At 37.7% G+C, this 22,404-nt stretch overlaps 1 protein-coding gene across 6 annotated transcripts in view; it reads right to left on the bottom strand.

Annotated features, from left to right (window-relative positions):
- KTN1 (kinectin 1) overlaps positions 1-22,404 on the bottom strand; it is a 130,932-nt gene that overhangs the window by 52,224 nt on the left and 56,304 nt on the right. For all 6 annotated transcript variants that reach the window (XM_059914286.1, XM_059914288.1, XM_059914287.1 and 3 more), the window contains exons 5-9: positions 21,364-21,494; positions 6,710-6,826; positions 4,257-4,397; positions 1,711-1,817; positions 758-890 (exon numbers count right to left, since the gene is read on the bottom strand). In XM_059914286.1, coding sequence (XP_059770269.1) covers positions 758-890; positions 1,711-1,817; positions 4,257-4,397; positions 6,710-6,826; positions 21,364-21,494 — 629 coding nt within the window. The remainder of the gene's footprint in view (positions 1-757; positions 891-1,710; positions 1,818-4,256; positions 4,398-6,709; positions 6,827-21,363; positions 21,495-22,404) is intronic.

Raw genomic sequence — 22,404 nt, 5'->3', positions numbered from 1 at the left:
TGGTATTAAGCTATATTGATTGTATCAATGACCTAGGTAGAAGTCTGTCAGATACATTTAACTTACAGAAATTGAACTATACGTTCAATAAATCCTCTCCCCAGTAAAAGGAGGAACAGACAATTCTACTCGTCACTCTACTCAATGTACACAGGCTAAAAAGTGCAAGAGAAATGAGTCCACTCCTCTCTCTCAGTCAGCCTGAGCAACCCCATGCGTGTCTTCCTAGTATAAGCATCTCATGACACCAAGTGCCATTCTGGTGTCTAAAGAAACAGTGTGTGATTTTTTCCCACTATGGCTCAAGTGAAAGCAACTGGAGCATTACTTCGTCTCATGCTAAAGGAAAGGAAAATCATCTATTCCAATGCTGGAATAAAAACAGGCTCTATTAAACTTACTGAGAAATCCAAGTTATGGATAAGCGATGTTGAAGGTGATTTTAACTACCTATCAAAAATCTGATTTTTGCCTTACACGTGTAGACCCTAACCTCCATATATATAAGATGAAATTCTACTGTTTATGCCTGTCTATCAGCTAATTTCAATTTTCATATCTTCAAAAAGTCTTTAACTTCAAACTCAAGCCTATATTCAATTCTTTCATTAGTGTACACGTTTCTGTATAGGCAGAGCACTAAGACTACAAGTCCCATTAAGCCTCAAACTACATTTCTCAAAGCTATATACAACTTAAAGTCATTGAATTGAATACCTACATTATTTATGAAATGATAAAGGTAAGACTATATCACCTTCAACTGAGTAACTGCCTGCTCAGCATTCTTCTTTTGGACTTCCTCTTGCTGTAGCTTTCCTGTTTTCTCAGTCAGCTCATTCACCAACCTAGCATAATCCTGGCGCAGTTTATTTAGTTCAGCAGACTGCCTGAAAATAGTAACTGGATTAGGAACCTTCCATTACTACAAAACACATATAAAGAGTAAACAAAATATATTTTATATGAGTTATGCTGAGTTAGTAATTCCACTTATAGCTAGATGAAAATGAATGCTATAAGTGACTACTAATAATGAAGTTTGGTTGAGTGTAATCTTTGAATCATTCTGATGACAATAACACATATACTAAAATTACTATAAAATAATCAAGAAAAACGGATGACCACACACCATGAGCACGAATCAACAGTGTCACCCTCAAATCAGTGTTCTGAAAATCTATTAAAATCAACCAGTCAGAATATTTATTCTATGTAAGCATGCTACTAGTCTTCTCTTGGACTGTTTGTCAAAGTACAGCCCAGAGCCAACTAAATCACTATCACACAGAATGTGTCTTAACATGCAGATTCCAGGATTCCATCTCAGAGCCAATAAATCATAATCTTAAAAGGGTAAGACTCAAGAATATGATTTTTAGCTAACATGCCAGATGTTCTTCAGAATAATGAAGTTTGAGAACTACTGTTAAATGGAATGGAAGGTTTAAAACTTGTAAATTCAGTCTCATAAAGTTATAAACTGTTCCACTGGTGGCACTAGTGTTTATCATACAGTTTAGCTGAAGAGGTTCTTCAAAAGCAAGAGGATAGTTTTAGAAAATTAATTCATTTTAGAAACAAGTGTAAAAAACAAAAGTCTAACCAATTATTATCAAACACCATTTTGGTGACTGAAGAAAATACTCTACCATTCAATGAAAATACTCTGCCATTCTATTAAAAGTAAAGCATTTGCAAACATACTTGCTTTCTAGCTGGTTTGTAGTGTTGCTGACAGCATCTCTCAGTATGCCATTTTCCTGCTTCAAATGAGCTATCTCCGCCTCCATCTGCTCACGAACTTGCTGGAACTAAAATTATTTTACACACATAAGATTTAGAAAACAATGATTGCCAAAGCTAACTTCGAAGAAAATTTATTATGATGAGAATGTAAAAAGCATCAATAGAATGAAGTCTGGATATCCTTTTCAAATAAACATAAATAAATTTAAAGGATAAATTTTGATAGTGACAAATACAAAGTAAACATGAGCTGCCACAGCATTCAAGAATGCAAGTAGATGCCAGCTGCTATCATAGGCAAAATAAATACACTGAGATGCTGTTTTAGAACTCTTTCCTACACAATAGACTCACATAGAATTAACAAGTCAATTTTGTGTTAGCAATATTTTAATGAAAGATTTTAGTAATCAAAAGTTTAAAAACTGAAAACATGTTCAAAACATTTACATTAAGTTACAAATTGAGCCATAGCCAAATAGATGGCAAATACACTACACAAAAATCTACTTGCTAAAATATCTGGCTTCTTGTTTTTTATTTCAGAATTACAGAATCAAAAGACAAAGAACACTGAATCTTATATCCCCACATCCTCAATTTATTATGTGAAATAATCTTAATAATTTTTAGTAAACCTATTCAATTAAGAGAAAATAAAGTCTATGTTTCTACTTTTCAGAGAACTTATCATATGTAATCTATATCCGGACCTCTATAAGCAATCAAGTTGAAAAAAAGAATCACTTCAACACCCTTAACCTTCAATAAAAGATGTTGCTACATGTATTCTACTAATTTTCAAATGAATAGTAAGTCAGAATTAAGAAGAAAAAAGATCACACAAGGCCAGGAAAATCAGTTCTTCAATAACCTGGTTAATGGGAAAGAATATTTCAAATGGCTGGGGCCTGGGAAGATGGAGGACTGAGCCAAATTAGAGCATCAAAGTAGTGGATGCAGTAAGAACCTGAGAAGAGATTCATTCACTTCTTTATCGCTATTAGTGGTATTTCCACAGAAAAAACTGGAACTTCAATAGCAATAAATTTTTCAGCAGATTACCAATGTGATCAAAGTAATATTTTACAAATAAAAATCTGGTACTAATTACACATATTAGAAAGGAAATGAGAGACCTATTAAGGTGCTATAATTATGCTAGTATGAAATAATAAACTAGGGTCATATCTAAAAACTGAAGGCAAGAATAACTAGAAATAAAGCATCTTTAAGATTTCAGAACAAACTGTAGATTGGGCAAGGGAGTGAGAAGTAAAAGATTCAAGCATAAGTATAATAATGCCTCAAAACATTAGAAAATAAAAACAACCTGACCAAAAGCAAGAGTTTGATTTTAGACATACGTTAATTTTGAGGTGACGACAAACACTTTCAAATTGAAGCATCAGCCAGCAATGTAAACAATTTCAAAAAGAAATCACTGGTCCACAAAGTTCAATTAGAGGGAGTGTTATAAGCCCACTTGACAAGCAGTCTGAAACCATGTTCGTCAAAACAACAAAAATCACTGGTCCAGACCTAACCGAAATCATGACAATGGATAACACTGTAAAAATAGGCAGTAAGCACTGAACCTTCTAAAATGTTGAAAGAAAACAAGTGAAAATAAGGACCAGAGACAGAAGGTCACTTAGGCCAAAACCATTATCATTTTTCCTCTCTTCTCCACTCCATCATCAAGCCCTATCTACTATCTCTTTTTTATCAAACTCATCCCCTCATTATCAATGTCTGACTTAAGGTTCTTATTCTCTGACTTGGATTCCTGTAAAAGCCTTTCAACTATCCCTGCTCCACTCTCCACACTGCTGCCACTCTCCATACTATGCCAGAGTAATAATTTAAAATACTAATATAATCACACTGTTGGGTTGCTTAAACTCCTTCACTTGGCTCCCCAGTCTTCAGGGATATAAGGCCCTTTAAGACAAGACCTCTATTTATTTCTCTAGGTCTCTTCATTCCAGTCCTGATTCCCAAATACCACAACTCCTACCGTATTTCTCACAAACCGTTACCACTAGATGACCTATACTGAAAACACCTGCAGTGCACTCATTAAAAAGCGTGATCCTGGGCCCCAAAAGAGACCTACCGAAGCATCATCTCGTGGGATGGGAAGGAATTACACCAAGTAATAAGTCTTATACCCAGCACCCATTCCTTCACTCGCTTTCCTGACAAAGCCTAATTGTTTCGAAAGATTCAACACGGTCTGCTTCTCCTTTCTAAAAAGTCTTCCCTATCAACCCTTCTCTTCCCCACCTCTCATCTGCACTGTTCCAAAGCACCTGATGCTTACCTCTACTGCAATGGCGTATTTACTTGTCAGCTTCCAGCCTCCCCAAAAGTTGCTTACTTAAGGACAGGGAGCCAGTTTAATTAGCCATTTGTACCAAAGCCCAACCCAGGGCACTTAAAAGCTTGCTAATTAAATGAATACAAATATTTAATTTTGTATTCAAAGAATGAAAATATACCTTCATTTGCATCTGTTGAGTCTCTTGATAACTGACATGCATTTTGTTTTGAAACACATTATGCTCCTTTTCTAATGTTCCAATCCGATCTTTCATCCTTGCTATAACCACATTGCTTCTTTCTTTCTCTGCCATCATTTCCTAGAAGAGTAAATCAGAAAAAAAAATATGAAAAACTTGTTATTTAAAAAAATAAGAACAAGACTTTACTAAGAAGAAAACAACATCAGCAAAAATGACATCAGTAAAACAATCATGAATTCTTTTTTTTTTTTTAAATAAATTTATTTATTTTTGGCTGTGTTGAGTCTTCTTTGCTGCGTGCGGGCTTCCTCTAGTTGTGCCGAGCAGGGGCTACTCTTCGTTGCAGTGCGCGGGCTTCTCACTGCGGTGGCTTCTCTTGTTGCGGAGCACGGGCTCTAGGCAAGCAGGCTTCAGTAGTTGTGGTACACAGGCTCAGTAGTTGTGGCTCGTGGGCTCTAGAGCACAGGCTCAGTAGTTGTGGTGCAGAGACTTAGTTCCTCCGCAGCATGTGGGACCATCTCAGACCAGGGCTTGAACCCATGTCCCCTGCATTGGCAGGCGGATTCTTAACCACTGTGCCACCAGGGAAGCCCAATCTTGAATTCTGAAATAAGTACTTGTTTAAAAAGCAAGGTCAAAGGTTTTAAAAAAAAAAAATTTGTCTTCTGCATCTTACCTGCTCTTTACACCAATTCCCTTCATAAACACTTAGCTGCTCTGTTTACTCGTATTTCAAATGCACTTTCTGGTTTAAGAGTTAAAGACTTGAACATGGAATAAAATCCTCCATTATAACTTGATTATAAGAAAGAACATTTTTAAAGCAAAACAAGGTAATTCTTCATTATTTCCAGGTACTAGCTCTCTTTTAGGGTACAGAATAGGCCCCCAGAAAAAAAATAGCCGAGAAAAAAAGTCTCCTTCCTAAGGTAAGAGATAAGGATAAGATATGTTTATAGCAGAATAGGGAAAGTAAAACTCAGAAAGTTTTATTATCTTCCCAAGTCAAACATTAAAAGGGTGATTTCATTTTGAGTTGCAAGTATTATAAACTCCTCGGATAAATATTAACTATTAAAGTGCAAGAAAGCCAAGCAACTTTAAAGTTATCTGCAGGTATGATCAGTCCATTTTCCCTGCTCTAAGAAACTGTTTGACAAACTTTAAGATTTTCATTTAACTAACGGTTTGCCCGTAAGAGTTCATTTACATTTGCAAATTGTTTTACTGATGTACATAATACATTTAGGAAAAAAGTATACACATCTTAAGTATACAGCTCAATGAGTTACACAAAAGTAGTTTCTTTTTTTAATTTTTAAAATAATCAGAAAACTATAGCTACAGAAAACTACAGTAAAGTTTCTAATCTTAAGGAAACACTTATTTTAGCAACAACTTTGATTAATCTTAATCAAATGCAGCCAAAAATAAAATAAATTTATTTTTAAAAAAATCAATCTGACCAAGTTTTCCACTGACTTTTTTTTATTTACCTCAAATTCACAGAAAAGACTTTATATTCAAATGAGGCCATTCTCATAATGTCATCAAGTAGCTACATGAACAACAGTGAAATAAACCTCATTTACTCTACTGTATTTAATGCCTAAAAGGAGAAACAAGCACTTCGGGAAAAATGAGACCACATTTACTACAGAATTTCAATTATGTTCTCAGTCTACATGATTTTTTTAAATATAACTGACATAGAATATTATATTAGTTTCAAGTATACAATATAATGATTCAATACTCGCATTTATTGCTAAATCATCACCACAGTAAGTCTATTAGCATCATCACCACACACAGTTACAAACTTTTTTTCTCGTTATGAGAACTTTTAAGATTTACTCTCGTAGCAACTTTCAAATATACAACACAGTATTAATAGTCACCATGCTGTACATTACATCCCCTGGACCTATTTATTTTATAAGTGGAAGTTTGTACTTTTACATTTGCTTAAAGGCCTTTTTTTTTAAACCTCTCGAAGTAAAAGGGATTTAAAGAACTTCACTGATTAAAAATTATATCACAAAAACCTTCATGAATAAACTACCTATGTAAGAGTTTCACACTTGTCCCATGAATTGGATTTAAACAAGATCACACCGAGTTTTGTGCTTCTATAGAATAATTCTAGGTCAGAACCAATTGAAACATGCTCCCAATGTCCACAGGCTTCCATTATTCAGAAATTAGTATACCTATAAGTACTGCTATTTTAAAGTCACAATTCAACTGTAGGCTATAATAACATGGAAGAGTGAGACCCCATCACCACCACCTAAATTCTAAAAGAAAATTACTTTCACGTGCTATAAATCTACTGTACAAATAAATCAGGAATTATGGACAATTTCTAAAACCCTTCATTGCATCCGATTTAGAAGGTATAACCTTAAATACAAGAATGTCTTCACCTGGGTTAACTGCTTACACCGATCCTTCACAGCAGCAGCATCTTCCTTCAGAGCAGTAAGTAACTTGTCTTTTTCTTGCAGCTGATGTACAAGTGCAGTCAACTCTCCTTTATTTGACTACAATTGAGAAATCAATACAGAATTAGTTAATAGTAAACACCGGCTAATGAAAATTATGAAAATGAACTATCTGATACCAAGTGTTCTTAGGCCAATGCAGAGTTCACTATTACATATAAAGTAGAATAACTGCCAAACACTGGTCAGTGAAATATCATTCAGAAAAATCACTATCATTACATATTCTGATGCATAAAATAGGACACATATCAATCAAGAAACAGATTTTTACAAAGAATTATGACTTCCATTTTTAAACACAAATTCAAGATAGTAATCTCTCCCTGCTCCTCCTAAAAGATCAAAAGAGGGGTATGAAATGAAATGCAAACTGAGCCAAAATAAAACAAACATCTATAACGTCAAAGCATAATATCAGGAAAGACTTCCGAAAGCAGTGGAGATCAAAGAGATGCTCAACAACCTTGTCAAAATATACCCAAGACTACAGAGGTGCCATGGGTACATAGTTCTCTGAAGTTAACAGGAATATACTGAAAGGTAAAACCAACAATCCCCTATTTGACATCAGGAACAAGCACAAATATAGAAGGTAGGAATTTTCTTGGTAGGAGGTCTTAAGAAGCAAAAGTAGGAAAGAAGAAGAAATCATACAGGTAAACTTTATTCAAAGAGAGCAGCTAATCAGTGAGGCAGAGTTAAGAGAGATCTTCTACAGTGAGACCCTCTGTAGTGAACTCTTATCAGAGGAAAAAGGAAAGGCTAAAAGAACTCATTTTCACACACAGCCCAAGGAGAACAGTTGGCCTTAGCCATTCGTTATCCATCTCTAGCCACAGAGATGATCCAGGAGAAACACCCCTCACTGGAAGAGGAGTATTAATGAAAAAGAAATAAAACAAGGTCTATGTAAGATATGAGAAAAAAGTAAGGAAAGCAATAAGAAAAACCAAATGCCAAGTGTAGAAAAATCATGATAAAAAGATTGTCAAGAATGGACAAAAACTGTGATTAAAAAAAATATATCACCATGACTTTCCAAAGTCTAACATAGCAACGATTTCTAGAAAAACAAGAGCAAAGAACAGAGCTCACAAGAAATAATTCAGAGGAAAGATAAGACCACAGAAAGAGATGAAATATGAGCTGGCAAAGCCCAAAGCAGAAGTAAAAGTAACACCATCTCAGAAATACAATCCAATTAGAAGTAGCAAACAGAAAAAGACATGTTGCTGAAAACAAAGGAGAAGACATAGAGTTCAGGGTGGAGAGAAGTAAATAAGAGGAAATAAACCAAAGCTTTATTTTTTATTTTAGGACAAAAATACAAAAGATAAAGACAATAGGCAAGGAAGATCCAACTTATGCTTAACTGATACCCATTATTTCAATTCTTTTAAGGGACACTGAATCTCATGATTGAAAAGACATGCTTTGCCCAAGGGAATACTGATAGAATACTGATAGAAGAGTCAATGCAAGCCACATTACAGCAAAATTCCCATGACTTCAAAGAAGCTGAATCCCTTGGTGTTTGTACAGTAGGGTGGACACTGGAAAGTCCAATAAATAATAAAAACTTGGTTGATTACCCAAAGGATGTTTTCATTGTGAGAGTGTATTTTGACAAAAATACATGAAAAGAATGCAAATTCAGGGGACTTCCCTGGTGGCCCAGTGGTTAAGACTCTGGGCTCCCACTGCAGGGGGCACGGGTTTGATCCCTGGTTGGGGAACTAAGATCCCACATGCCACGTGGCAGAGCCTTTAAAAAAAAAAAAAAAGAATGCAAAACTCAGGCTGGTCTCAGACTTCTATCCAGCGATAGGAATGTAGAGAATGGTAAAGCAAGCATGACAAATTCTCAGGGAAATAAAGTGCAACTCAGAAATATTATACCCCACCAAATTATCATTCAAGTACAAAGACAATAAAGCAGCATTTTAACTTGCCGGAATTCGGGAAATACAGGTTCCATAAGCCCTTCTTGAAAAAATTCCAGAAAAAAAAAAACCAATTTCAGCCAACCAAGAGATGAATACAGAAGCTTATGGCAAAAGAAATGGTATCAAGCTTTGAACCCAGCATTAAGCTACAGAATTAAGACTGAAACAAACATAAAAATTATAGTCACAAAACAAACATTAAATATTATAAGTATCTGATAAACAAATGCTATAATTAACAAAAGTAGAGCGGGAAGGAAGAGAGAAGGTAGGAAAAATTTTAAATAGACTTCCTCCTGTTATACAACATGGGGCCAAAATAGTTAGTAACTTAGAGTTGGAAAAAAACCACATAATTGAGGCAAGTATATTTAAAGGCCAACAAGAAGAAATTAATAATCAACTAAAACTATCAAATACATTTTTTTTGCCTTTTCTATTTTTTTTTAATTGGGGTGTAGTTGATTTACACTGTTGTATTAGTTTTTGCTGTACAGTGAAGTGAATCAACTATATGTATACATATATCCCCTCCCTCTTGGACCTCCCTCCCAGCCCCCACCATCCCACACATCTAGGTCACCACAGAGCACCAAGCTGAGCTCCCTGTGCTATACAGCAGGTTCCCACTAGCTATCTATTTTACACATGGTAGAGTACCTATGTCAATCCTGATCTCCCAATTCATCCCACCCACACCTTCCCCCACTGTGTCCACACGTCCGTTTTCTACATGTGCATCTCTATTCCTGCCCTGCAAACTGGTTCATCCGTACCATTTTTCTAGATTCCACATATATGTGTTAATATACAATTCAAATACATTTTATATGTTTTCTTACTAGTAATCACATTGAGTTAACATTTTTGAGCAATTATTTTATGCTAGGAACTCTAAGATAATACCTTATTATCATTCCCATTTTAGAGATGGGGAAACTGAGACACTGAGGTTAAGTAACTTATCTAAAGCCACAAAGCTCAAAGTGGCAGAGTCCAGATTTGAATCCAGGAAATCTGACCCTAGAGCCCAGGATCTTAACCTACACTCTAAATATAAAACAGAAGTGTCTTATAGCTTAAACACAAAGGCGTGTGTACATACACATAGAACATAACATCTCTCCAACTCTGCAAAAGCCCTCTAGCTTTTACTCTGTTTTCCCCTTCCCATCTAAGCTTATTCAAAGTGGATACTGTCACCTTTCCTATTCATTCATCACTTATTTAGTCTAGTACTCCAATGAAACTGCTTTCACTAAGGATATCAAATCCATTTTTTCAATCCTTATTCTCCTTGATTGCTCTAAAGCATGTCATTGCTGATTTTTCCCGCCACCCCTGAACTCTCTACCCTCCCTAAACATCTGTGATTCCACTGTCTCCTGCTGTTTCTCGTCTCAGTATACTTTGTGGTGGCTTTCCCTGACCTTTAAATGTTGGTGCTTCTCAAGGTTCATTCCTGAACTTTCTTACCACTCTCCACATCCTCTCTGGACTAACATATATCCACTATATGTATCAGTGATAGCTGATTACTTTCTGAAACTACTCCCATTGCAATATATTTTCAACTCCAGAGAAATATATATTCAACTGTGAAATAATTATATCCACTTAAATGCTCCAAAGGATGCCTAAAACAACTTCCTAAATATTTTCATAATCCTCTACTCTCTCTTCCTTTGCAAAGTGCTCATGAATACCATTGTCACCACAATCTATCAGTTACTCCAGAGCAAAAACAAGCATTCATTCTAGACTCTTCTTTAGCCACCATATCTAATTGGTCAGCAAGTCCTCTAACTCCTCTATCTCTATCCTACATCTATGCTTATATTCCTGCATTTATCTTCCCCCTTTCTCTGAAGTGGTCTTTATTAGGTGTGGGGATTCATCTACATCCTGGACCTTGAAATCTGTTAAAATGTCTGACCAAGGATCAATTTCCATGACAGGAAAAGGGAGAAATTAAACTTACTTAGTCTTTCCCTGACAAGAGTGGATCTACAAGGGCACTGAGTCCCTGAAGATAAGAATAGAACCACACCATAAGAAACAAAGAACAAGATTTTAATTGAAAGCCAAAGGTTCCAAGGAAAAGGGAAAAATGTAAAGTTTCAAAACATTTACTCTATTTCAAAATGTTATCTTTAACAGTTCCCAACTTCCTCCTTGGCCTGCCTAATATAGCTATCAAGGGGAGTCTGATTTACCACCCAACCTCTAGAGTTCAAGGCTGTCTCAAGCAATAAAATGACTACTCTTGCATCCATAAACCACCACCAACATCCTTAGTCAGAAGAGAAACACTTGAAGCAATTAATTTTAAAAAGCAGTAATTTCAGGGCTTCCCTGGTGGCGCAGTGGTTGAGAGTCTGCCTGCCAATGCAGGGGACACGGGTTCGAGCCCTGGTCTGGGAAGATCCCACATGCCGCGGAGCAACTCGGCCCGTGAGCCACGATTACTGAGCCTGCGCGTCTGGAGCCTGTGCTCCGCAGCAAGAGAGGCCGCGATGGTGAGAGGCCCGCGCACCGCGATGAAGAGTGGCCCCCGCTTGCCACAACTAGAGAAAGCCCTCGCACAGAAACGAAGACCCAACACAGCCATACATACATACATACATACATACAAAAAAAGAATGTAAGCAGACAAGAATAGCATTTAAAAAAAAAAAAAAAAGCAGTAATTTCAAACAGGTAGTACCTAAGTTCAGCTGGAGGCTTTTCCCTGCAAGAAGATTTTCCCAATCCTCACAAATAACCAGGAACCCTTTTAAGATATACACTTACCCAATTAAAGTAAATCAAAAGATAAATTCTTCAATCAAGAACTTCAAGAACGTTCCTTGCAAGAGAATAATCTAACTTTGTATCCAAAGTCACACAGTTATCGCACTTACTCTGATGATCCTCGAACACACTGTTTACTCTGAGCCACTGCTGGCACCACACAGAGACTGTCCAATAAGCATACACATTGTAAAATGCTGCAGATTTGTAAAACACGTTGTCAACAGATATTTGGAAGTATGGACAGACATATGCTATGATAAATGCTATATGACAAAAAAAATTCAGATGGTTATGAGAAAGAGAGAAGAGAATAATTTAGACTAGGAATTCAGATTAGCCTTATATGAGGAAATGATATTTAAATAGAAACCTGATGGAGGAAATAACCAAGGAAAGAAGTTAGGGGGCTTGGGGGTTTTAGGACAGTCTAGACAGAAGAGAACATTTGGTTTGCTTTAATGAGGGGATGAGGAAAATGCCATGAGATCAAGCTATAGAGAGAGACAGACATAGGACTTCGAAGGAATCTGGGTTTTGTTTTAAGTGCAAAGAGAAAGGCACCAAAGGGTTTTTAAAGCAGTGAGTAATATAACCTGATTTACCTCTTAAAGGCTGCCTTGCAGATGTGTAGAAAAAAATAGATTAGAAGGCTACAAGGGAATGCAGAAACATCAACTAGGAGAATACTGAAGGTAATCAAATGAGAAGTGATGGTTTGGACTAGGATGGTCTTTAAGAATAAATGGGAGAGGATTCAAGATGGTGGAGTAGTAGGAGGATGTGGAGTTCACCTCTCTCCACGGATGCATCAGGAATACATCTATAGATGCAACAATTCTCACAGAACACCAGCTGAAGACTAGCAGAAGACCTTGGACACCAGACAGGACTATAAAGATCCCTGCATAACTGGGTAGGATGGCAAAAAGAAGGGAGAAGGAGGAGGAGAGGAAGCTGGATGGGACCTGCACCCCAGGGTGGGGGAGCTGAAGCAAAGAAGAGATTCCCAAATTTGGGGAAACCTCCTCTCCAACAGAGAAATCAACTGGGACAGAAGAAAAGCATTTGAGGCTGTTGGAAGAGGGTGAAGTGGCCAATCGGTGGCAGATGGGACAGAGTGAGAAATACACAGACGGTCCGTACCGCAGCCCTATATGCCCTGGACTGGGACATGTGTTCACAGGTGTGCAAGGGGGCTGGGAGCTGGAGCACGGGGATTGGAGAACAGGCCTAGAGTGAGAATTGCTGTTGGCTGTGGGGAGACAGACTGAGGGGACGGGAGGGAGGAAATCCGCAGCAGGGAATACCTACAGAGGAAGACCGGACTGCCATGGGAGCAGGGCGCTACTGCTGAGTCACACGCAGGGGGACAAACCACTCTTGCAGCCTCTCTCCCCCCTCACACCAGCACCTGCCGACTAGCAATATAAAAAAGCCCCCTCAGGGATGGCCCTAGCACGCCTGCTGCTGGGTGCCAGAAAAAGCCCAGCCAGGGCTGGCCCTGATGCGCCATACACTGGGTGCCAGAAAAGGCCCTAACTAGGGCCATATCCCTTGTGCCCGTGGCTGCTGGCTTCCCTGTGCATTTGGCGCCGCCAGGGCTCCCGTGATCCAAGCAGTCATACCACCTCCGTACCCTGTCCTCACTGGGGCAGACCCAAGAGCTCCAAGGTAGCCTCAGGACCAGACTCTGTGGGTGGACCACACACAGAGGTGGGGATAAAACCGAAGCTGAACCCCAGGGATGGGGCGACTAAGGAAGATCAAAAACCTTTCCATCAGCTGTACAAGCTGCAGATTAAATCCCCGCGATCAGCTAGGTAGACCCTGCGTCTGTGGAATATCTGAGTAGACAATGAGTGTTCCCACAAATGAAAATGGTCTCGTTCTGGCAGCTGTGGACGTTGGGGACAAGCACACGCAGGAACTGGGCCAGATCAGAGTCTGAGTGGTCTTCACAGGGCCCACAACAGGTCCAGAGACCAGCCCAGAGGCAGAGGAGAGCCTCTTGGGGAGGCAGAGGTGGGCTATGGCTCACGGTGTGCGCAAAGACACTTTCAGCTGAGACCCCAGGGAAACATAATTATTACTATTAATTTTATTATGTTTTGATTCATTCTATTGTTGGTTCTGGCTTTTTTCTCGTTGGGTTTCTTTTCTTTTTTTTTTTGTTTGTTGTTGTTTTACGTTTTGTTTCTTTATTTAGTCTTTTGAGATATCCATGTTCTATAACATTTTTTATTTTTATTTTTTTTTTTATATATTTCTATTTTTACTTTGCTTTTCTGTTGTTCTTTGTTCTTTTCCCGTATTTTTTTCTTCTTCTTTTTCTTTAATTTTTTTTTAATATCTCCATTTCTACTTTTCTTTTCTGTTCTCCTGTGTTTTTTCCCTTTCTATTTTATTTTATTATTTTTTTAAATTCATTTTTATCAGTTTGTTCTGTATCCTTACTTTATTCTTCAGTTGGCATACTGCTTTGCTTTTGTTATTAGGTTTTCTGTTTTTGTTAGTTTTGATTCTAATTGTTTGATTTCGTTTTTGAGTTCTTCTGTTTGTCTGGTTGTTCCCTTGTTTTTGTTTCATATGATTCTGTTTTGTTTCTTTTGCATGTGTGTATGTTTCCTTGTTTCTGTTATTGTTTGTTTGATTTTACTTTTTACCATTTTTCTAGGGCTTTATTACTCTTTTCTTTTTTGTGTTTTTTTTTAATCCCCTTTATTGAGGGATGAGCAACTTGCGGGGGGTCTTGGTTCCTGGACTGGAAGTCGGGCCTGAGGCTCTGGGGTAGGAGCAGGGAGTCCAGGATACTGGACCACTAGAGAATTCCTGGCCCCAGGGAAGACTGATCACCAAGAGCTCTCACAGAGGCCTCTATCTGAATCCAAGACCCGGCTCCACCCAACTGCCAGCAGCTCCCAGCAATGGATGCCTCTCACCAAACAACAAACAAAACAACAAACAAGACAGGAACACAAACCCACCCATCAGCACACAGACTACCTAAAGCCATACTAAGCTCAAAGACACCCCAAAACATATCACCTGACTCAGCTCCACCTACAAGAACACAGGCACAAGTCCCTCCCATCAGGAAGCCTACACAAGCCAATGGACCAACCTCACCACCAGGGGCAGAGAACAGAAGCAAGAAGAACTATGACCCGGCAGCCTAGGGAAAGGAGACCTCAAATACTGTAAACCAGACAAAAGGAGAAGACAGAGAAATATCTTGCAGGCAAAAGAACAAGATAAAAACCCACAAGAACAAATAAATGAAGAGGAAATAGGTAAACCACCTGAAAAAGAATTCAGAGTAATAATAGTAAAGATGATGCAAAATCTCAGAAACAGAACAGAGAAAATACAAGAAACATTTAACAACGAACTAGAAAAACTAAAGAGCAAACAAACAGTAATGAACACAATAACTGAAATTAAAAATACTCTAGAAGGAATCAATAGCAGAATAACTGAGGCACAAGAACGGATAAGTGAGCTGGAAGATAGAATGGTGGAAATAACTGCCGCAGAACAGAATAAAGAAAAAAGAATGAAAGGAATGGAGGACAGTCTCAGAGACCTCTGGGACAACATTAAGCGCACCAATGTTCGAATTGTAGGTGTCCCAGAAAAAGAAGAAAAAAAGAAAGGGTCTGAGAAAATATGTGAAGAGATTATAGTCGAAAACTTCCCCAACACAGGAAAGGACATAGTCAATCAAGTCCAGGAAGCACAGAGAGTCCCATACAGGAGAAACCTAAGGAGAAACATGCTGAGACACATATTAATCAAACTAACAAAATTTAAACACAAAGAAAAAATATTAAAAGCAGCAAGGGAAAACCAACAAATAACATAAAAGGGAATCCCCAATAAGGTTAGCAACTGATCCTTCAGCAGAAATTCCACAGGCCAAAAGGGAGTGGCAAGATATATTTAAAGTGATGAAAGGGAAAAACCTACAACCAAGATTACTCAACTCAGCAAGGGTCTCATTCAGATTCAATGGAGAAATCAAAAGCTCTACAGGCAAGCAAAAGTTAAGAGAATTCAGCACCACCAAAGCAGCTTTACAACAAATGATAAAGGAACTTCTCTAGGCAGGAAACACAAGAGAAGGAAAAGACGTGCAATAATAAACCCAAAACAATTAAGAAAATGGTAATAGGAACATACATATCAATAATTACCTTAAATGTAATGGATTAAATGCCCCAACCAGAAGACACAGACTGGGGACTTCCCTGGTGGCACAGTGGTTAAGAGTCCATCTGCCAAATGCAGGGGACACGGGTTCGATCCCTGGTCCAGGAAGATCCCACATGCCGCGGAGCAACTAACCCCAGGCGCCACAACTACTGAGCCTGCGCTCTAGAGCCCACACTCCACAACAAGAGCAGCCACCGCAATGAGAAGCCCACCCATCGCAATGAAGAGTAGCCCCCACTCAATGCAACTAGAGAAAGCTGCGCCCAGCAATGAAGACCCAACACAGCCATAAATAAATAAATAAATAAATAAATAAATAAATAAGCAAGTAAGCAAGCAAACAAGCAATCATAAAAAAAAAAAAGGCACAGACTGGTTGAATGGATACAAAAACAAGACCCATATATATGCTGTCTACAAGAGACCCCTTCAAACCTAGGGACACATACACAATGAAAGTGAGGGCATGGAAGAAGATATTCCATGAAACTGGAAATCAAAAGAAAACTGGAGAAGCAATACTCATATCAGACAAATCAGACTTCCGACTTTAAAATAAAGACTATTATAAGAGACAAGGAAGGACACTACATAATGATCAAGAAATCAATCCAAGAAGAAGATATAACAATTAGAAATATCTATACACCCAACATAGGAGCACCTCAATACATAAAGCAAATGCTAACAGCCATAAAAGGAGAAATCAACAGTAACACAATAATAGTAGGGGACTTTTAACACCCCACTTACACCAATGAACAGATCATCCAAACAGAAAATAAATAAGGAAACACAAGCTTTAAATGACGCATCAGACCAGATGGACTTAATAATTTTATATTTATAGGACATTCCATCCAAAAACAACAAAATACACTTTCTTCTCAAGTGCACAAGCAACATTTTCCAGGATAAATCACATTTTGGGTCACAAATCAAGCCTCGGTAAATTTAAGAAAACTGAAATCGTATCAAGCATCTTTTCTGACCACAACACTATGAGACTAGATATCAATTACAGGGAAAAAAAACTGTAAAAAATACAAACACATGGAGGCTAAACTATACACTACTAAACAACCAACAGATCGCTGAAGATATCAAAGAGGAAATAAAAAAATACCTATAGACAAATGACAGTGAAAACACGAAGACCCAAAACCTATGGGATGCAGCAAAAGCAGTTCTAAGAGAGAAGTTTATAGCAATACAAGCCTACCTCAAGAAACAAGAAACATCTCAAATAAACAACCTAACGTTACACCTAAAGCAATGAGAGAAAGAAGAACAAAAAAACCCCAAAGCTAGCAGAAGGAAAGAAATCATAAAGATCAGATCAGAAATAAATGAAAAAGAAATGAAGGAAACAATAGAAAAGATCAATAAAACTAAAAGCTGGCTCTTTGAGAAAATAAACAAAACTGATAAACCACTAGCCAGACTCATCAGGAAAAAAAAGGGAGAAGACGCAAATCAACAGAATTAGAAATGAAAAAGGAGAAAAAGGAGAAATAACAACTGATACTGCAGAAATACAAAAGATCATGAGAGACTACTATAAGCAACTATATGCCAATAAAATGGACAACCTGGAAGAAATGGACCAGTTCTTAGAAAAGTACAACCTTCCAAGACTGGACCAGGAAGAAACAGAAAATATGAGCAGACCAGTCACAAGTAATGAAATTGAACATGTGATTAAAAATCTTCCAACAAACAAAAGCCCAGGGCCAGATGGCTTCACAGGCAAATTCTATCAAACATTTAGAGAAGAAAGCTAACACCTATCCTTCTCAAACTCTTCCAAAATACAGCAGAGGAAGGAACACTCCCAAATTCATTCTACAAGGCCACCATCACCCTGATACCAAAACCAGACAAAGATGTCACAAAAAAAGAAAATTACAGGTCAATATCTCTGATGATCATAGATGCAAAAATCCTCAACAAAATACTAGCAAACAGAATCCAACAGCACATTAAAAGGATCATACACCATGATCAAGTGGGGTTTATCCCAGGAATGCAAGGATTCTTCAGTATATGCAAATCAATCAATGTGATACACCATATTAACAAAGTGAAGGTTAAAAACCATATGATAATCTCAATAGATGCAGAATAAGCTTTTGACAAAATTCAACACCCACTTATGATAAAAACTCTCCATAAAGTTGGCATAGAGGGAACCTACCTCAACATAATAAAAGCCATATATGACTAACCCACAGCCAACATCATTCTCAATGGTGAAAAACTGAGAGCATTTCCTCTAAGATCAGGAACAAGACAAGTGTGCCCACTCTCACCACTATTATTCAACATAGTTTTGGAAGTTTTAGCCACAGCAATCAGAGAAGAAAAAGAAATGAAAGGAATCCAAACTGGAAAAGAAGAAGTAAAGCTGTCACTGTTTGCAGATGATATGATGCTATATATAGATAATCCTAAAGATGCCACCAGAAAACTACTAGAGCTAATCAATGAATCTGGTAAAGTAGCAGGATACAAAATTGATGCACAGAAATCTCTTGCATTCCTATACACTAACAACAAAAAATCAGAAAGAGAAATTAAGGAAACACTCCCATTTACCACTGCAACAAAAAATAAATACCTAGGAATAATCCTACCTAAGGAGGCAAAAGACCTGTATGCAGAAAACTATAAGAAACTGACAAGGGGAAAAAAAAAAAAAGACACTGATGAAAGAAATCAAAGACGATACAAACAGATGGAGAGACAGACCATGTTCTTGGATTGGAAGAATCAACACTGTGAAAATGACTATACTACCCAAAGCAATCTACAGAGTCAATGCAATCCTTATCAAATTACGAACGGCATCTTTCACAGAACTAGAACAAAAAATTTTACAATTCATGTGGAAACACAAAAGACCCCGAATAGCCAAAGTAATCTTGAGAAAGAAAAACAGAGCTGGAGGAATCAGGCTCCCTGACTTCAGACTATACTACAAAGCTACAGTAATCAAGACAGTATGGTACTGGCACAAAAGGAGAAATATAGATTAATGGAACAGGATAGAAAGCCCAGAGATAAACTCATGCACATATGATCACCTTATCTTTAACAAAGGAGGCAAGAATATACAATGGAGAAAATCCAGCCTCTTCAATAAGTGGTGCTGGGGAAACTGGATAGCTACATGTAAAAGAATGAAATTAGAACACTTCCTAACACCATAAACAAAAATAAACTCAAAATGGATTAAAGACCTAAATGTAAGGATAGACACTATAAAACTCTTAGAGGAAAACATAGTCAGAACACTCTATGACATAAACCACAGCAAGATCCTTTTTGACCCACCTCCTGGAGCAATGGAAATAAAAATAAACAAATGGGACCCAATGAAACTTAAAAGCTTTTGCACAGCAAAGGAAACCATAAACAAGATGAAAAGACCACCCTCAGAATGGGAGAAAATATTTGCAAACGAAGCAACTGACAAAGGATTAACCTCCAAAATATACAAGCAGGTCATGCAGCTCAATATCAAAAAAACAAACAATCCAATCCAAAAATGGACAGAAGAGCTAAATAGACATTTCTCCAAAGAAGATATACAGATTGCCAACAAATACATGAAATGATGCTCAATATCACTAATCATTACAGAAATGCAAATCAAAACTACAATGAGGTATCACCTCACACCAGTCAGAATGGCCATCATCAAAAAACCTACAAACAGGGCTTCCCTGGTGGCACAGTGGTTGAGAGTCTGCCTGCCAATGCAGGGGACACAGGTTCGAGCCCTGGACCGGGAAGATCCCACATGCCACGGAGCAACTGGGCCCGTGAGCCACACCTACTGAGCCTGTGCGTCTGGAGCCTGTGCTCCGCAACGGGAGAGGCCGCAACAGTGAGAGGCCTGCGCACCGCGATGAAGAGTGGCCCCCGCTTGCCACAACTAGAGAAAGCCCTCACACAGAAACGAAGACCCAACACAGCCAAAAATAAATTAAAAAAAAAAAAAAACTTTAAAAAAAAAAAAAAAACCTACAAACAGTAAATGCCGGAGAGGGTGTGGAGAAAAGGAAACCCTCTTGCACTGCTGCTGGGAATGTAAACTGACACAGCCACTATGGAGAACAGTATGGAGGTTCCTTAAAAAACTAAAAATAGAACTACCATACGACCCAGCAATCCCACCACTGGGCATATACCCTGAGAAAACCATAATTCAAAAAGAGTCACGTATCACAGTGTTCACTGCCACACTATTCGCAACAGCCAGGACATGGAAGCAACCTAAGTGTCCATCGACAGATGAATGGATAAAGATGTGGCACATACATACAATGGAATATTACTCAGCCATAAAAAGAAACGAAACTGAGTTATTTGTAGAGATGGATGGACCTAGAGTCTGTCATACAGAGTGAAGTAAGTTAGAAAGAGAAAAACAAATACTGTATGCTAACACATATATATGGAATCTAAAAAAAAAAAATGGTTCTGATGAACCTAGAGGCAGGACAGGAATAAAGAAGTAGATGTAGAGAATGGACTTGAGGACATGGGGAGGGGGAAGGGTAAGCTGGGACGAAGTGAGAGAGTAGCATGGACATATATACACTGCCAAATGTAAAACAGATATCTAGTGGGAAGCAGCTGCACAGCACAGGGAGATCAGCTCAGTGCTTTGTGACCACCTAGAGGGGTGGGATAGGGAGGGTGGGAGGGAGGTTCAAGAGGGAGGCGATATGGGGATATATGTATACATATAGCTGATTCACTTTGTTGTACAGCAGAAACTAACACATCATAAAGCAATTATACTCCAATAAAGATGGGAAAAAAAAAAGAATAAATGGAAGCCACTAAAGGTTTTAAGGCAGAAAAGTGTGTTAGGAGTGTGTGTGTATGTGTGTTTAAAATAAGAATGGTCAGGTAAACAATCTAATATTGAACACCGGATACCATGTCATCTTATCGCAAAGTAACACTTAAAAACTTGTCACATTTCCCAATATGAGATAGTACACCTGATAATACAGTGAGTGTAATATAATGAGAAATTAAATATTAGCTTCATGGCTTTGTTTTTTTCAAATTTTAGTAAGTCATAGCAATGATTCTATCATTCAAAGCATTTACTTTAGAACAGTAGTATTCTATACATCCACACACACACACACACACCCACACACACACACACACACACACACACAAAAGATGCCCAGGTGCTTTGAATGGTGCTATCTTCAGTCACAAAAACATTCCATATGTTATCCAGAAATCACCCGACCTTGCCTTCAGTACTTACATTCACAGGAAAGCAAGGTACAACTTAGCCAAGTGCCAAATGACTTTAAAGTTACATAAATCATCTTACTTATCATAAGTAATTCGTTTTTGTCAAAACCTCAGATGACTCGGACACCTGACTGAACTAAATAAGTATATTGATTAGTATGGATATATGAAATAACTTCTGAAGGCATTCCAGAACTTTTAAATGTCACTAAGTGTTTTCAGGGTACGAAGGATGGGAGTAGGTTATAATTTATTGCTTTAGCAGAAGTCTTGCTTGGTGAACTTCTAATCACTGCCCTCAAATAGGCTCATAATCAAAAATATGCTTACCTTCTTTAAAGCATCCTGTATCACACCAGACTTTTCCTTTAGCAGGTCTACAACACAAAGGGCCTCATCTTCAGAAAACATCATAGTCTTCAAGGACAGAAGAAAATCTTTAAATTTTACTTCAGCATTCTCTTTAAAAAACAAAAAGTTAACATTTAAAAGATATAAGTAACAACTTCAGCAACGGTAAAGCACCAAGAATTCTTGACCCAGAAAGTCAGTAACCAAGAGAAAACAGATTTACATTTCAGGTCAAACAACAATTAATGCTCTAGTCCACAGAGAAAAAGTGTTTATCATTTTTAATATAATATGAAATAATTACATTAACTAAAAATTTGCTCAACCTGCAGAATATTTTTTATGTTTTCTTAATTGGAAATATAGTTGATTTACAATGTTGTGTTAATTTCTGCTGTACAACAAAGTGATTCAGTTATACATATATATATACATTCTTTCTTAGATTCTTTTCCATTATGGTTTATCACGGGATATTGAATATAGTTCCCTGGGCTATACAGTAGGACCTTGTTGTTTATCCATTCTATGTATATAGTGGTTTGTATCCAAACTGCAGAATATTAAAGTGCCAGTATACCCTTACTTAAAAAAAAAAAAAAATTCAAATGTCTAATATATGCTAGTATCTATACTAAATATGTTCACAAATATTCTCATTTAACCGTAATACTCACGACTTATGAGCCAAATTTTACAGATGAGAAAATAAGCTCGAAGACAGTAACAAAAAGGAAGTCTGATTTTACAAACATCAAGTATATACAAGCAATCCTGACATTTAAAAAAATCCATGCGCCAAACATCTCCTGACTCACCCACTTTGATTCCCCTAGGGTTCTTATATTAGGCAACAGCTGCCTCTCATTAAAAGCAACTGCCACCCATTAGACCCAAAGGTGCCCAGAGCTTTTAATACTTCAGCTACATTATAAGTTTTAAAAGGCAGTTGTGTGCATGTATGAAAACAAGGGGCATATGGAAACTCTGTACTTTCCACTCAATTTTGCTATGAACCTA

The sequence above is a fragment of the Balaenoptera ricei genome, chromosome 2 (assembly GCF_028023285.1).
Source record: "Balaenoptera ricei isolate mBalRic1 chromosome 2, mBalRic1.hap2, whole genome shotgun sequence".
Classification (NCBI taxonomy): Eukaryota; Metazoa; Chordata; class Mammalia; order Artiodactyla; family Balaenopteridae; genus Balaenoptera; species Balaenoptera ricei.
The sequence above is the reverse complement of the archived record's forward strand: the minus strand, read 5'-3'. Positions and strand labels throughout refer to the sequence as shown.